Source organism: Populus nigra, chromosome 19 (assembly GCF_951802175.1).
Source record: "Populus nigra chromosome 19, ddPopNigr1.1, whole genome shotgun sequence".
NCBI classification, from domain to species: Eukaryota; Viridiplantae; Streptophyta; class Magnoliopsida; order Malpighiales; family Salicaceae; genus Populus; species Populus nigra.
Window position 1 is genome coordinate 2,244,799 of NC_084870.1, and position 15,191 is coordinate 2,259,989.

Genomic DNA, 15,191 nt, shown 5'->3' on the forward strand with positions numbered 1-15,191 from the left:
ACTCGGTTCAACCTAGATTGCCTGGTCTTTTTTGTATATGCTCCGAATGTTGGGAACCTGAAGAATGAGCTATGAAAATATTTTTTTACATTCAGGGATTGTGTTAGCAAGCTGTGGTGCCTTGTAGGTGATTTTAATGAAACCTTGTTCCCATCAGATAGGAAAGGCGGCTCACAAATAACATCTTCCATGACAAGATTTAAAAATTGCATTGATTGCTATGATCTTATTGAGCTCCCCTTAAATGGGAGAAAGTTTACATGGTCTCGAGGTTGTCATAACCCAATTTTTGACCATTTTATTTTAATTATTATTATTATTTTATTTATTGAAAAGGATAAAAAAATGATGATAAAAAAAACAAGTAAAATAAAATAAATGAAGAATGAATTAAATTTTGGGTTAAAGGCAACATAATTAGAAGTTTTGGGGTTTAATTAAACTTTGGAATTAATCTAATTAATCAAATCAAGGGTTAATTGGAGTTGACAGGTTTTAGACCTAATTGAGCTTGGAATTAACTTATTCAGGGACTTAATTGAAGTTTGGGGTCCAAATTGCAAAAATTAAAATCCAAGGACCAACATGAAAATGACGCAGAAATGTAAGGATCCAATTATATTTTAACTAGGGGTTTGATTGTAAAATTAGAAGAATTACAAGGACCAAATTTGCAGCCAGCAAAACGGGGTTGTTTTGCAACGACTGTTCACCGGCTCTTTACTCTGCAACGGCTCTGCCATTAAAGGCAGAGACGTTTCGTCCGTTGGCAGCCAACGCGGACGTTTTCTCATTGAAGGCGTCAGTTACGGAGCATTTAGGGAGAGGGCAGCCGTTACCACCACCGAGGCTGCCGCTAGCTCTATAAAGGCAGAGCAAAGACGACCTCGAAAAAAAAAAAAGGAGAGCAAGACAGCAAGACAGGGAAGAAACCCAGCAAAACAGAGAGAAAGAAAATACACAGAAAAAAGAGAGCTACACGCAGGAAAAAGGCAGCATACACACAAACGAGGATTGTCCCTGCCATTGTTGTATCCTTATAATAAGAAAAACAAAAGAAGACTCAACAATTGACATCCACAGTAAACCGGCGTCTTCACTGTTGATCCTTTCATCATCTTAAATCTGCTGGAGGCAAAGAGCATATCGTGGGCACAGGAGCAAAAGGGAGAGCAAAAGGAAAGAGGCGAGAGGCACCACTGTTCAGCACGTTTCTTCTCTGTTTCTAGAAGTAGGTATGTCGTCCCCATCCATTTTAGTTATTCGTTCAAATTGAATTTGTGTTGCAAGAACACTGTGCGAAGGTAATTTAATTACCTTCGCACCGTTTAAGGCACGCGTGAATTCACTTCACGCGTGCACTTTGATGCAGCCCAGCCCATATGGGTGGGCTGGGCCCAGCCCAAAAAGAGAAAGTAATAATAAAATGTAGCCCAGCCCGACCAAAAAAAAAATATACAGATAATAAAAAAATGAAAAACGTGTAGAAATTTTTTTTTTTTTGCATGTCTTAGAATTTTTTTTTTATCAATGTATTGGTGTAGAAATAAAAATTTCTCATGCTTTTAAAAAAATATATTTTTTGTTATTCACTGATATCAGGATCAGGAATAAAAAAAAATATATTGTTTTTAGGCTATGAATATTTACCAACGCCAAAGTTGGAATTATTCGTAGTGGAATATTTACCAATGCCAGAGTTGGAATTATTCGCGGCGGAACTTTTAATTGGAATTATTCGTAGTGGAATATTTACCAACGCCAGAGTTGGAATTATTCGCGGCGGAACTTTTAATTGGAATTATTTGTGTTGGAATATTTACCAACGCCAGAGTTGGAATTATTCATGGTGTAATTTTTTTAATTGGAATTATATGATGGAATATTTATTGATGCCAGAGTTGGAAATATTCGAGATCAAATATTCATTGACGCCAGAGTCAGGAATATTATGATTAAACCATCATTTTATTTTTTTTTAAAAAAACATAAAAAATAAAAAATATACATGCATTGATTTAAATTTATTTCATAGGTTTATTCATTGAAATTAGAGTCAATAATATCATACGTTCTTACATAAAAATCAACAAAAAGCTTTAGCAAGTTAAGATTAAAACAACAATGCAGCTTACCTCAGGTAAGGTGCGCTAGAGGTGCTAATACCTTCCCCTCAACCAGTCCCGTACCATAGGATCTCTCTTGACCAGTTAGGGTTTCTAGTGACCATAATACTAGGTGGCGACTCTTTAAACAAAACCTTTTTCCTAAAAGAACAAGATGCCAGAAATCCGTTCTTTTTTCTTAATCGAGATTTATTTTTAAGATCGCCGCGATGTCGGGTACGACAGGATGGCGACTCCACTGGGGACTTGACTAAGCTTTGCTTTTTGTTTGTTAATTGCTAAAATGCTTGTTATGTTGTGTTAGGAGGTTGTGGATTATTATTATTTTATTTATTTATTTATTTATTTTTATTTATTTATCTTTTATTATTTATAGCTTTAGCATCCATATTTATTCATATCATTCATACATATATTGGATATAGATTTGTGCCTCCACGCGCCACTCATTTCATTATTTGTCATATCAACTTTAAGTTAAGTGGGGGAGTAACGGTACCCCAATGGCTTTAGCCTGGGTAAGACTCGCGAAACCATCCAACTCTCGTTTGATTGCTTACATGGAAGTGGTTGATATGCCAAACTGATATTTCTCAGAGCCTCTATCTTCACACTACTTGTAAGCCTCATATCGACCTTTCGAGGACGATCACTGAGCATGCGAGAGACCTTTTGAGACTAGATAGCGACCTACCTCAAGCATTTTAATGGCTAAAACTTAATATATGACATTTTCATTACAGGATTTTTGACATAATGGCTGTTAATCGTGAGATCACCACCGTTGAGTATGAGCTTGAATCTGAATCATTGCATATGGCTGAGGGGGACTGCCTTAGACTGGATGTCAATGGAACACCACCACTCAAAGATGTGAGATGCATAATAAATGATGCCAGCCGTTTGTTTCCACTCACCAAATACTTGGCCGATGAGGCAGAATTTACCAAGATATATGGGAGAATTTTGCATCTTTTGAAAGTTCCAGTGCTACCATTATCCATTAAAGCTTTAATTCATTTTTGGGATCCTGATTACCGATGCTTTGCGTTTGGGAACATCGATATGGTGCCTACCATTGAAGAATACAGTGTTCTGACAGAATTTCCTGAAGATACTCATAAGGTATACTTTTGTCACAAAGGTGAGAATGCTATAGAGTTAACCAAGTTGCTTGGAATCCATCAAATGAGCTTATATAGAGAGAAAAATAATTCCAGTGGTCTAAGATGGAAGCGACTAGAAGAGTTGCTGATTGCTAAAAAGTCTAATCCAAGTGCTAAATTGGAGGGGTATAGAATATTGGCTTTGGGGATATGTGGGCTAATCTTATGTCCTTCAACTACTGGGATCATCAGTCTAGAAGCAGCAAATTTGTTTGTTGAGTATGAGAAGACCAAGATTAATCCTTCTGCTGCAATTTTGGTTGAAACTTTCTTATCACTCAACCATTGCAAAAAGGCTGGAAAGGGTTCTATGAGATGTTGTGTTCCATTATTATTCATCTGGTTGGTAAGTCACATGGAATCCAAGACACCATTATTCAGAAATTTTTGGTGGTTCAATCAAAAGCCACTCGAGCTATTTGTATCAAGTGAATGGGAAAACTTTTCTGAAGATGATTGGAGGGTAAAATTGCAAGAGCTTCCACAAAGCAATTTTATTTGGAGAGCACCTTGGATGAAGAATGTAGCATGCCTAATGGCTTGTGGAAAAAAGCCTTGGGTACCATTAATGGGAGTGACCGGATATGTTAGTTATGCACCTGCTTTGGTTGCAAGACAGCTTGGGGGCATCCAAAGTATTCCAAGAACATTGGGTATAGCTCAATTCACTGGAATCTACAAAGGAATCACCAGTGAGATGCTAGAAGACATTAAACAGGATTGGAAATCTCTAGTGCTTGTGAAAAAGGAGACCGGATTAAGAAGTCCTACGGTTAGTGAAAGGTATCCTGAATGGCGTAATGGAGGAGTCACCTGTGCGGATCCAATTTCTAAACCTGTGGGAACACGAAGGAAAAGGGTAGATTGTGAAGAAGAATTAAGAGAACAAGTAAGGCAACTGCAAGCTGAGCTTAAAACAAAGGAAGAGCTGAGTGCATCTTTGGAGCATCAATTAACTTAGGAAAAAGCTGCGAGAAAAGTAGCTGAAGAAGAAAGGGACGTTGTGGGCCAAGATTGGATAAAGGTGATGGAAAACCTGGAAATGCAAAAAGCTATTAACCAAGACGTGATGGGAAAAGCTAAGCATTGGGAAGATTTGGCTGCTAAAACTCAAGCTGCACTGGACTCACATATGGCGGATATAGATAAGTTCAAAGACCAAGCTGAGATTGAGGCGTTTAACACTAAAGAAAAGCTAAGAATGGGGATGCATAACCGTAAGATCGAGGTGGAAGAATTGAAATCCAAGCTGACTAGAGAGAAGTTGAAGACGGTGCAATTAATTGAAAGTAGAAAAATGCTAGAACAACACAATCAAACATTGGATACTTCCAATAACTTTCTGTCTAGAAACAACTTAATCGAGAGGATAAAGGAGCTACATGATCAGATTGATCGTGCTGCTACAGAGGCTCATTTGTTATGAGTAGAAGCACGACAGGTGGGAGGGGATATTATGAAGTATCGACGAAGTTTAGATAACACTGATATTTTCTTAAGGGCCGTAGCTAATAAAGGCAGTGCTTTGGCTCCTGTATTAGATTAGATCCATTCTTATGTAAAACTTTGGAATAAATAATAAAAGGGCTAAGACCCACAGTTTTCTTTCGTATATGGTTGAAAGTCTAAAGGGCATACGGCTAAGCAGATCTTCTTTTCGGCATCACAACAATGATATCAGATTCAAGCTCAAACCACGTATCTAAAGCAAAACAGCCATATGTCACAAAAGTGAATCTATATCCAATATTTTGCATCCACATTCATGCATATGCTTATAAGATGTTACATTTTGCATACACCAGGTGAAATATAGGTCCCCCATTGAAACGTGTCCATAACACCCGTTTACGGACACAAATGGATAATGAAGAGAGAGCTCAATTAGAAACTGGATACAAAAAAGAGATGGAAAGCCTAAAGGAGGATGTAGCAAGGCTTACTAGTCTGCTCGAGCAAGCTTTGAAATCCAAATCTGGAGAAGGGACATCTTCTCAACCATCGTTCACAGCTCAATTCCAACCAATGCCTACAGCTTCCTTCATTCCGCCATCAGAACCTCATGATGTGGATCATTTCCTGCCTGCTCAACCAGCATTCCCGATAAGGATTCCCCATATTGTTCCAAGAGAAGAGGAGCCCCAAGGGGATAGGACGGTGGAAGAGGATGGTCAGGAGAAACTAGCTGCTTTAGAAGAAAGAATGAGGGTCATCGAAGGAAACAATTTGTATGACCCGGTAAAAGCTGCCGAAATGTGTTTAGTGCTTAATGTGGTTATTCCCAGGAAATTCAGAGTACCAGAGTTTGTCAAGTATACTGGAACTCAATGCCCAATAACTCATCTTAAAGCATATTGTAATAAGATGGCGGAGGTGGTTCATGATGAGAAGTTATTGATCCATTTCTTCCAGGACAGTCTGAGTGATGCTGCTCTTGCCTGGTATATGCGTTTAGATAACATTAAGATTAAAAGTTGGAAGGACTTGGTGGATGCATTTATTAAGCAATATAAGTTTAATATGGATATTGCCCCAGATAGATCAAGTCTACAAGCTATGGAAAAGGGTAATAAAGAGTCTGTAAGAGAGTATGCCCAAAGATGGCGCGAGGCAGCTGCACAAGTTAACCCTCCGTTGCTAGAGAGGGAAATGACGGGTTTATTTTCCAACACTTTCAAAGCCCCGTATTTTGAGTACTTGGTTGGTAGTGCCGCACAAAATTTTTCTGATCTGGTTTTCATAGCTGAAAGGATCGAACATGCTATTCGAGGGGGAAGAATTGTAGATCCAATTGAAAAAAGAGGTTTTGTGGGAAGGAAGAAAGAATCAGAAATTCATAATGTCGAGAGGGAAGGAAGAGGAAGGAAAGTTTACCAAGACAATTATAACTTCAAAACCGTCACACCCACTCCTTCCATATCCAACATAAAGTTTGCTTCACCTACCCATAACCAAAATAACCCTGTGAACAACCAAAACAACAATATCTATCGCCCAAGAAGAAATTTCTTGGAAGAACAAGTACAACTTCCGCCATTGCCTTTAACTCTCGCTGAAATGCATAAAAGGCTCCTAAGCATCGGCCAAATAACACTTGTTCCTTTACCCCCTTTACAGCCACCATTCTCTGCTTGGTATAAACATGATCAAAGATGTGAATACCATGCCGGTGCTCCTGGTCATAACATTGATGGATGTATTGCATTCAAAAGGAAAATACTCCAACTTATCAAAGCGGGGTGGATTTCCTTTGATGATTCCCCGAATGTAAAATCCAACCCTTTACCAAACCACGCTTCAGGAAGTGGGGAAGTCAATAGCTTGGAGGTAAAAAAAGAGGGTAAAACAATGCTGAAAGTCACAATAAATAGTTTGTATGAGATGTTGAAACAAGCTGGGTATCTCAAAATACCAGTCAATGTGCAAGTTATAAGAGGCATGAGCGAATACTGCAAATATCATCAGCAATTTGGACACAATATAGACTCTTGTGAGGAGTTTAATTGTGAGGTGGAAAGCATAATGACACGTGGGGTGTTGAGATTAATGAAACATGAAGAAGATGACTTGGTAAGAACATTGACTGGTTATGGCAATAAGGAGGAAGTTTGTCGATATCAACCAACTGAAAGGGGTCCCCCTAAAATGATCCTAACCAAGCCTTCGAATACTGCTAGCGGAAATTATAATGCCTTGCCTTATAATTATGGTTATTCCTTTTGTAGCCCAAGTCTTACCCCAGTCTTCAACGCCGAGGTAGGAGGACTCACTAGAAGTGGGAGATGCTTTACTCCCGAAGAGTTAGAAAACCATAAAAAGGATAAAGGGAAGAATGTGGTAGAGACGGAGGAAGTTAATAAGCCAGTAAGTGATGAAAAAGCTAATGAGTTTTTGAAATTGATGAGGCATAGTGAATATAGTATGGTGGAACAGCTTAAAAAGACGCCGACTAGGATTTCCTTGTTGTCACTGATATTAAGTTCAGAACTCCATCGGAATGCCCTTCAAAAGGTTCTCAACGAGGCATATGTTCCTCAAGACATCACATATGATTCTATAGAGCATTTAGTGGGTAGAATTCAAGCCATCAACTATCTTTACTTCACCGATGATGAACTTGATCCTGAGGGGGCTGGCCATAATAAGCCGTTGTACATCACCATAAAGTGCAAGGATTGTGTTATTGCGAAGGTGCTCATAGATAATGGATCTGCTTTAAATGTGTTACCAAGAAATGTGCTGGATAAAATGCCTGTTGATGCTTCTCACATGAAGCCCAGTACCATGACTGCTAGAGCATATGATGGGTCACCTGGACCAATCATCGGGAATATTGATGTTGAATTGGTTATTAGCCCTCAGCCATTCCAAGTAACGTTGCAAGTAATGGATATCCATCCATCATACAGTATTTTGTTAGGGAGGCCTTGGATCCATGTAGCCCGAGCCGTCACATCTTCTTTGCATCAGCGGCTTAAATTCATCATCAATGGGAATTTGGTGACAGTGAGAGCTGAGGAAACTCTGTCAGTGATGAGAAATATATCAGTCCCTTACATAGAAGTTGACGGAAGTACAGATGGAAATCTGCATGCGTTTGAGGTGGTAAATGCCGAATGGGTACCTGAGAATACAGTACGAAGGAAACCAGAGGTTTCTGAGGCCGCAAGGATGGCTGCTAAATATTTTCTGAAGCACGGACTGCCATTCCGGTATGACCCTATCACAGGAATGCCTGAGAGGATCAACGTAATAAAGAGGAAATGTGCCGATCAGAGGTTTGGTTTAGGTTTTAAACCTAGAAAGGAAGATTTCAAGAGAGCAGCTGAGTTTAAAAGAGAAAGGAGGATGGCTCGAATCGAAGGAAGGGAGCCTAATGAAGACCGAATCCAGATCCCTCCAATCCACATAACATTCCCACGACCTGCATAAGTGATCAATGCTGGGGGTGAAATTGAGAGGATGAGCAAAGAATTTAGTGGTGCTACCATCCACTATTTAGAAGAGATCAACAAACAAGAACCCCAAGGGGGTTTTGAAGATGAAGAGAGCCCCTATGAAGAACTACCCCAACTGACTGTGAGTGCTCTAGAGGATGGTCTACCTGAGTTTGTGAGAGGATTAGCTGAAGGGGAAGAGTTGAACAATTGGGAAATTCAAGAAGTCCCGATTATCTTTAAAAAGTAAACATTTGTTGGTTGGTTGTTTTTTATGTTTTGCTGCATTTTGTTTGAATAAATTTGCGTTGCCAATAGTCGTGGCTCAAGATATTGGCAACAAGATTTTGTTTTGAGCCATTCTATCATTTCAAGTTTTAATGAGATCATGCTTTGTTTTCCCTTCATTATGCCTTCTAGTTTCACCCTTTCCATTATGCACTCATAACAAAGGCACTTTCCGCTTTCAGGGAATCTGAAAGCGGGACAACGATAAACTTACAAACCCATTGCATTGAGAATAATTGGCCTAATCTTGATAAAACTATAACTTCAATGGATGAGGAAGAAGACGGTGAAGATGGCATTGAGGAGTTCAAGAAGCTTATAGAACAATCTGATTTTCAACAGAAGACACTTGACTATGATACAATATATATATATATATATATATATATATATATATATATATATATATATATTTTATCAAATGTTAGAATTTTATAGATTAAAAAGATAGACTAGCTAGAAAACCAGCAAGCCAGCATTACATCTGTACAGGACAAGCCAGTAGGAACAGGCTCCCAGCTAGCACAAAGATACCAATAAAACAAACCATAAACAGATAGCTAACTCCCTTAACACAGGGAGCCCCAAAGCCATTTGCTGAAGGCCACGTGTCACCCGGAGGAACATGGAGGATACATGAGCCATGCAGTCACGTGGAGAAACCGAGGGCACCAATAACAAAGAGGATGCAAAACTAATGGCGGGCCCGACAATAATTTTGAGCATGAAAATTTGCATGCATAACAAACCCTTAACCATGCAAGCCCAAAACTGCACCATGCAAAGCCAAAATAGAGAGCAAAACAGTATGCATGAGATCGATTGGCCATGAAGAACTGAATATCAACCATGCAGAGAACCCTGATGACCAGTCAACAAATAGAATGCAATAGCTCCTGCTACCCAAAGATAAGACCTGTAGCCTACCATCCAAAATGTTCACCCAACAGCCAAGTGAAGGTGATATTTTTCATGAAAATGGAACACGATATAAAACAAGATTTGGAAACTCCTAAACACTGTATCGACTCCTCTAGACTTTCCATCAAAAACTCATTTATTTCTTTCTTCCCAGATAAAATACACCGTGATAGCCAAGGAGACTCTTCGCATCCGAAATTCTAAATTGGATCTCTTGGAGTTTAACCCACGAAGTGACCTGTTGAGGGTCAATATCTTCCTGCCAATTTTAAGCCAAGATTTGATCTTAGCCCACAAGCAACCCATCCAGCTACAAGCAAAGAACAGATGAGCATGAGACTTTTCCTCACACCGACAGAAAGCACAAGTGGGGTCAGAAGGGATGAACCACAACCTGTCACGGGTTCGAAGTTTACCAATGACAGCCAACTAAAGTATGAAACTGTATTTGGGAAAGGACCACTATTCTTAGACAACTCGACTCCATGATATTGTGGAACCAACCGGCCTGAAAAAATCATAAACATGGGCTAAAAAAAGACCTGCAGAAGTAGACCAGTTACTTATCAAAGAGACACACTCTATCTCTGAGTCACCACAGTGTGATACAATATTCTTTCTTATTATCACTCGTCTATGCCTATGGCTAAAAGCTATCCATTTTGATTTCCCATACTCCCCTACAGATCTGATCAGATTGGCAGATGACCTTCTTCGGTGGTCCAATGCTCACTCCTTCAGAATTAATAATATGTGGTCTCCTCCTGTGATTGATTGCTTCAAATGAAACATGGATGGCTCTTCTCTTGGTAAGCCAGGCCCCTCTGGAATAGGTGGTATGCTGCGAAATCACCATGGCCATCTTCTCGATATGTTCTCTGTTCCAGTTGGGATTTTAGATTCTAATATTGCTGAGTTGAGGGCTATTGTCAAAGCCATTGGACTATCAACATCTAATTGTCTCCTCCACCATCAACATCTCATCATAGAATCTGATTCTGCCAATGTTATTAGCTGGATGCATAAGCCTCACAACCGTCCCTGGAAGCATCACAATTTTTTCTCATCTGTTAACAGACTGAATGTATATTTTGGCTTAATCACCTACTCCCATATCTTTCATGAAAGTAATTGCATGACAAATTGCATGGCTAAACAAGGAATGCGGAGATCAAGTGAATTTGTTGCCTGATTTTGACTCAACCATCAATCTTGTGGCCCGGCTTATGTGTCTTCTGCTGTTATGCTTTTGAGATTATTCCTGTTTTGTTTTATAGAGGAAAGCTTAGCTATGAGTTCATTCTGATGGATATTGCTAGTTCTCCCAGGCTCCATTAGCTCGTTGTCCTCTCTGTGCAGGGCTATATGTGATTCTATGGTTTTTTTGCTTTTCATTTACCTTAGAGTGCGTTTCGTCTTTTTTATGGCATTTTGCCATAATATGATATTTTGCAACTTATGTACTAATCTCGCCAGATTTTAACATTTAATGATATAAATACCTTTTTTTTTTAAAAAAAATCCCTATGGCCTAGAACTTTTATCTTGCTAGGCTAGGCTGGGATTGTATGAAGAATTTACTCCGACTAACAACCAATACTTTTTTCTTTTTTTTCAACTTGAAACTATAATTATAAAACTTGAATATAGTAAGATTAATTAGGTTTTACTAGATAAATAATTTTTCGGTTCAATTTGAAATCATAGTTCCCTGAGAAATAAAAAATTTTCCAATATTTAAATCAGTAAAATATATACAATATAGGAGGAAAATAAAATTTTGCCAAATCATTATATACAGCTTGATTCTATCCACGATATGAGTTTTGTAAAAAGCATTTTTTTTTTTCATTTTAAAAAACCAAAATCAATAAAAGGATGGATACAGGCAACACCCTGCTGGCAGTGGGCGCCAAAAAGATGACTTGCCGTGGTCTCCGAAAAACTATGATGAGCAGTTTACTGAGTTTGGAAAATGTTTGAGTTGATAAAAATTGAGTCCCTACAGTTTAATAAAAATAACATGCCAGTCATTATGGTTTCAAAATTTATGTACTTAATCCCTGTACGTATCTGTGAATCTATTTATAATTGAATCCCTCCATCAATTACATGTTTTTTGTCTAATTTAGATTTATTTTATTTTAATAAACAAAACAAAAGAGATATGAGTGATTAAGATGGAAAAATCTGACAAAAAAAGCTGTTATTTTCGAGGGAAAAAGCCCATCAAATTGAGAATATTGGCCAACGGTAATCAACGGAGTAATTAGTTGTTTTAGACTGGTAAATTATATTGGATAAAACACAAGAACAAAGTTATAATTAACACAGGAACAAAGTTATAATTACCTCAAGAACATTTTATTACAGGCCTCAAGTGTGATTATTCTATCATATTTGGCAGCATACACTACTAGCACAAACTCGTATGCATCCGAAATTTAGCTAGGTGTAGCTAGGAGATGTGCAATAAAGTATTGGATCATCTCATTCTTCCAATAAATTCATCATTGGAACATACACATAAGTAACAAACGTACAACATATCTCTCCAAGATTCATCATGGACATATATTTATGCCTGTCCTTCCTGATCCATAGCTTATCAATAATAAGCATTCAAACCATGTTTAAACTTACATGCATATATATATAGCTGCAATTAACTATATCTTAAAACATCTTCTTCATCAGTTGCACCGCGTACGCAATCAACGCTTCCCGTGCAACTTAGAGCATGAGATAAGAGGCAGATTGTTGACATATCTGCTTGGGGCCGATGAATGCCTATAACCTTTCGGCAAGCAACCTTTGACATCAGGCTCAGTACCGAAAAAGGGTCGCCTGTGATTGAAAAGAGGCTTCCTTTCCACATAATCTTCACCCTGCGAATCCAAAGGAGGCATCATGGTACTTGGAACACTGGAGGGGATGGCACGGCCAGCCATAGTGATGCCTAGAGAATTAGATGACAACAGGAAATAGGTGAACAAAAGGTAAAACATGGTAGTGCTAGTAGTCCTCATGATTTTTAAGGTTTTATTTGTGGACTTGGTGGAGAGGTTTACAAGGGGTTTTATGGGAGACAGAAGTGAAGAGTGGGAAGGGCCCTAAATAGGCTCGTGAGTTGCTGAAGAAAGCAGATACGACACAGCTCATTGCTAGCAAGTATATGGCCTTACTTTGAGGGTGTGGTGGAGGTGGATTACCGAGGTTGGCGCAGGTCCTTTCTTTCACCGTGGAAGAGGTGGGGATGCCCGTGAGTCTTTATTTTATTTTATTGCATGGGTCTACTTCTTAATCTCCTCTATCTAACTTGCAAATATTTTTGCTGATCATATTCATCTGGGAAATTAATTGTTGATCATGCGAGCAATAAATTTTGCAACTTAAATAGGTTAGTTGTCTATAAATACAAGAAACATAATTCATAAAGAAAACTACACTTTTGTTTCTAAGCCAATTCTCGTGTAAATCTATTTTTTCCCACTAACTCAATTTTTTTTTTACAATAATATTGTGGGTGTATTAATTGGATTAAATAGAAATTCAATGGACACTATTTTTGCCAACACATGTGTTGAGAAAATTCTTACTTCATTGTCAAAAAAGGGAAAAAAAATTTCATGAAATTCAAACCAGAATATTGGTGAAACTCCCTTATGGCAATCATTTATCTCTGGTGGGTTCTTCTCACCGGTGAAATCTCAGGGGCCAGTAGTCATTAAGGAGAATAGTTAATGACCGTCCTTGGGTCTTAAATATGGCTTAATATTAGTATGCACGTGTGCAGGGGCGGAGCTGAAATTATATAGTAGAAAGGGCAACATTTAAGATATAATTTATTATTAGAAAATTTATCTATTTAAAATAAAAATATATTATATTATTCTATATTTAAACACTAAAAATACAAATAATTAAAATATTTTGCAGGGGTCTGGGTTCCTGCCCGCCTCCTCCTGATTCCGCCCCTGCACGTGTGGGTACATCTTAAGAACACAATGTTGGATTTTAGGGCTTCCAAAATGGATTATTGCCCACCTATGCACAAAGCTTTCCTTAGATATAAGCCATCAACTTTTTTGGTGTGATATTTACAAGACTTGAATTCAAACCACGTGATTCTCATAATTGCTTCTCCAAACTCATCTAATTTCATGAATTTGTAAAATCACCATTTTATCAAGCATGCCCTAATTAGAGCAGTGATTAATAAATCCCAATTAATTAAGTTCCTGATTTGGGGTAATTAATAACATGATTATAGACATAAAGATAGCCTCCATTGATTAGATGGCTCCTTTTTGTTGACTATACAATCGTGAATGATGACAAGTGCTTTATTAGGAAAAATTGCAATTAAATTTAATTTTGAAACATTAATTTCAAGGAAAACTGATGATAATATGGATATCCCATTAAAAATGCCAAGACAAGAGATAGATTTCATTTTACCTTTCAGATATATTATTAATAATTGAAAGAAAAAAAGCTCAATTTCTTGACACCCAGATTTCGGACAAAATATACGCTGCTGGAGTATATACTGTAGAGTGTAGAGTAATGAATCATCACAAGTCAACTTTAAATCCCATTTTGCCTTGTGCTCCGGGCGGTGGGGTCTTCTGATTGGCCACATGGCCTAATACCAGTACTAAATGGGTTTCTGCCACGTTGCATGGCCTCCAAAAAAAAAACAAAATCCCTCCCTGAAACAAAGTTATAAAAATGTGATAATGAATTTGGATGCAGGTATTAATCTGTTTAAAGGCGGCCTGGTGAGGGGTTTCAGCGACCAATTCTTGTTGAGTTGTGTAATATTGAATTAACATTGAAGATATGAACAAGTTGAAGGAGTCTTGATTTGATGTGCTATTTGCTCTTCTTAATTAAGATATCTTAACTACTAACATTAATTATCAACTTAATTAGACACATTCAAAAAGAAAAAGAAAATTAAGAACCTTAACTAATAAGTACTGTATTTTGTTTGATAAAAGTAGTAGCCTGTTTTAAGTTTTCTTATTAATTATGGGACTTGTGAGATCATTTATTACTCAATGCCTGTTTTAATAGTTAGATTGATATGCTTTACTCCACATTAAATAAGAGTTTATACCATCTTAGATCAATAGAACTCAAGATTGTTTGTTTTTATATTTTTAAAAAAAATTAAAATTTTTCTATTTTTTTTTGTTTTGAATTAATATTTTTTTTAAATAATTTTGATGTATTAATATCAAAAATAATTTTTTTTAAATAAAAAATATTATTTTAATATATTTTTAAATAAAAAATATTTTAAAAATTCATCTACAAGCATCTTTTACTTACACATACACGAGAGCTCGCTCATGACAAGGTTTGGATAGATACAGTTCATCAAGTGTTTATTAATTCCATTGCATCAGTAATTATGTATAACAGCACAACTCTTTTAAGAAAATTTAATGTATTCTACTATATATATATATATATTATTTTTATCATTTGAATATACTCAGGATCAATTTGCATATTAATCAAGATCCTATGAATTTATTAAACAAGATTTAAATAGAAGAAGTGAATCTTGATAGTCTATAAAATAATTTAGAGTGGAATGGGATCAAATCCTTTCTGTTTATTAAAAAAAATGATCAAATCCTTTCACAATTTGTGACAGCTTTTTATAGTTGTAGATGTAATTCAATACCCATTGACTATATAAACTAGATCTAATAATGATGACTTGGGACCTAGATCTT

General features: G+C 37.2%; 2 protein-coding genes across 2 annotated transcripts; both read left to right on the top strand.

Annotated features, from left to right (window-relative positions):
• The first annotated feature begins 5,152 nt into the window (after positions 1-5,152).
• LOC133680093 (uncharacterized) lies at positions 5,153-8,224 on the top strand. Its single transcript, XM_062102917.1, has one exon. It carries the CDS (start codon positions 5,153-5,155, stop codon positions 8,222-8,224), a length of 3,072 nt encoding a protein of 1,023 aa, XP_061958901.1.
• Positions 8,225-10,228: 2,004 nt separating this feature from the next.
• Positions 10,229-10,630, top strand: LOC133680094 (uncharacterized). Its single transcript, XM_062102919.1, has one exon. It carries the CDS (start codon positions 10,229-10,231, stop codon positions 10,628-10,630), a length of 402 nt encoding a protein of 133 aa, XP_061958903.1.
• The last annotated feature ends 4,561 nt before the right edge of the window (positions 10,631-15,191 follow it).

Bases quoted from the DNA above. Each gene is read 5' to 3' on its own strand.
- LOC133680093 (XM_062102917.1), top strand. From the start codon at position 5,153: ATGGATAATGAAGAGAGAGCTCAATTAGAAACTGGATACAAAAAAGAG.
- LOC133680094 (XM_062102919.1), top strand. From the start codon at position 10,229: ATGGATGGCTCTTCTCTTGGTAAGCCAGGCCCCTCTGGAATAGGTGGT.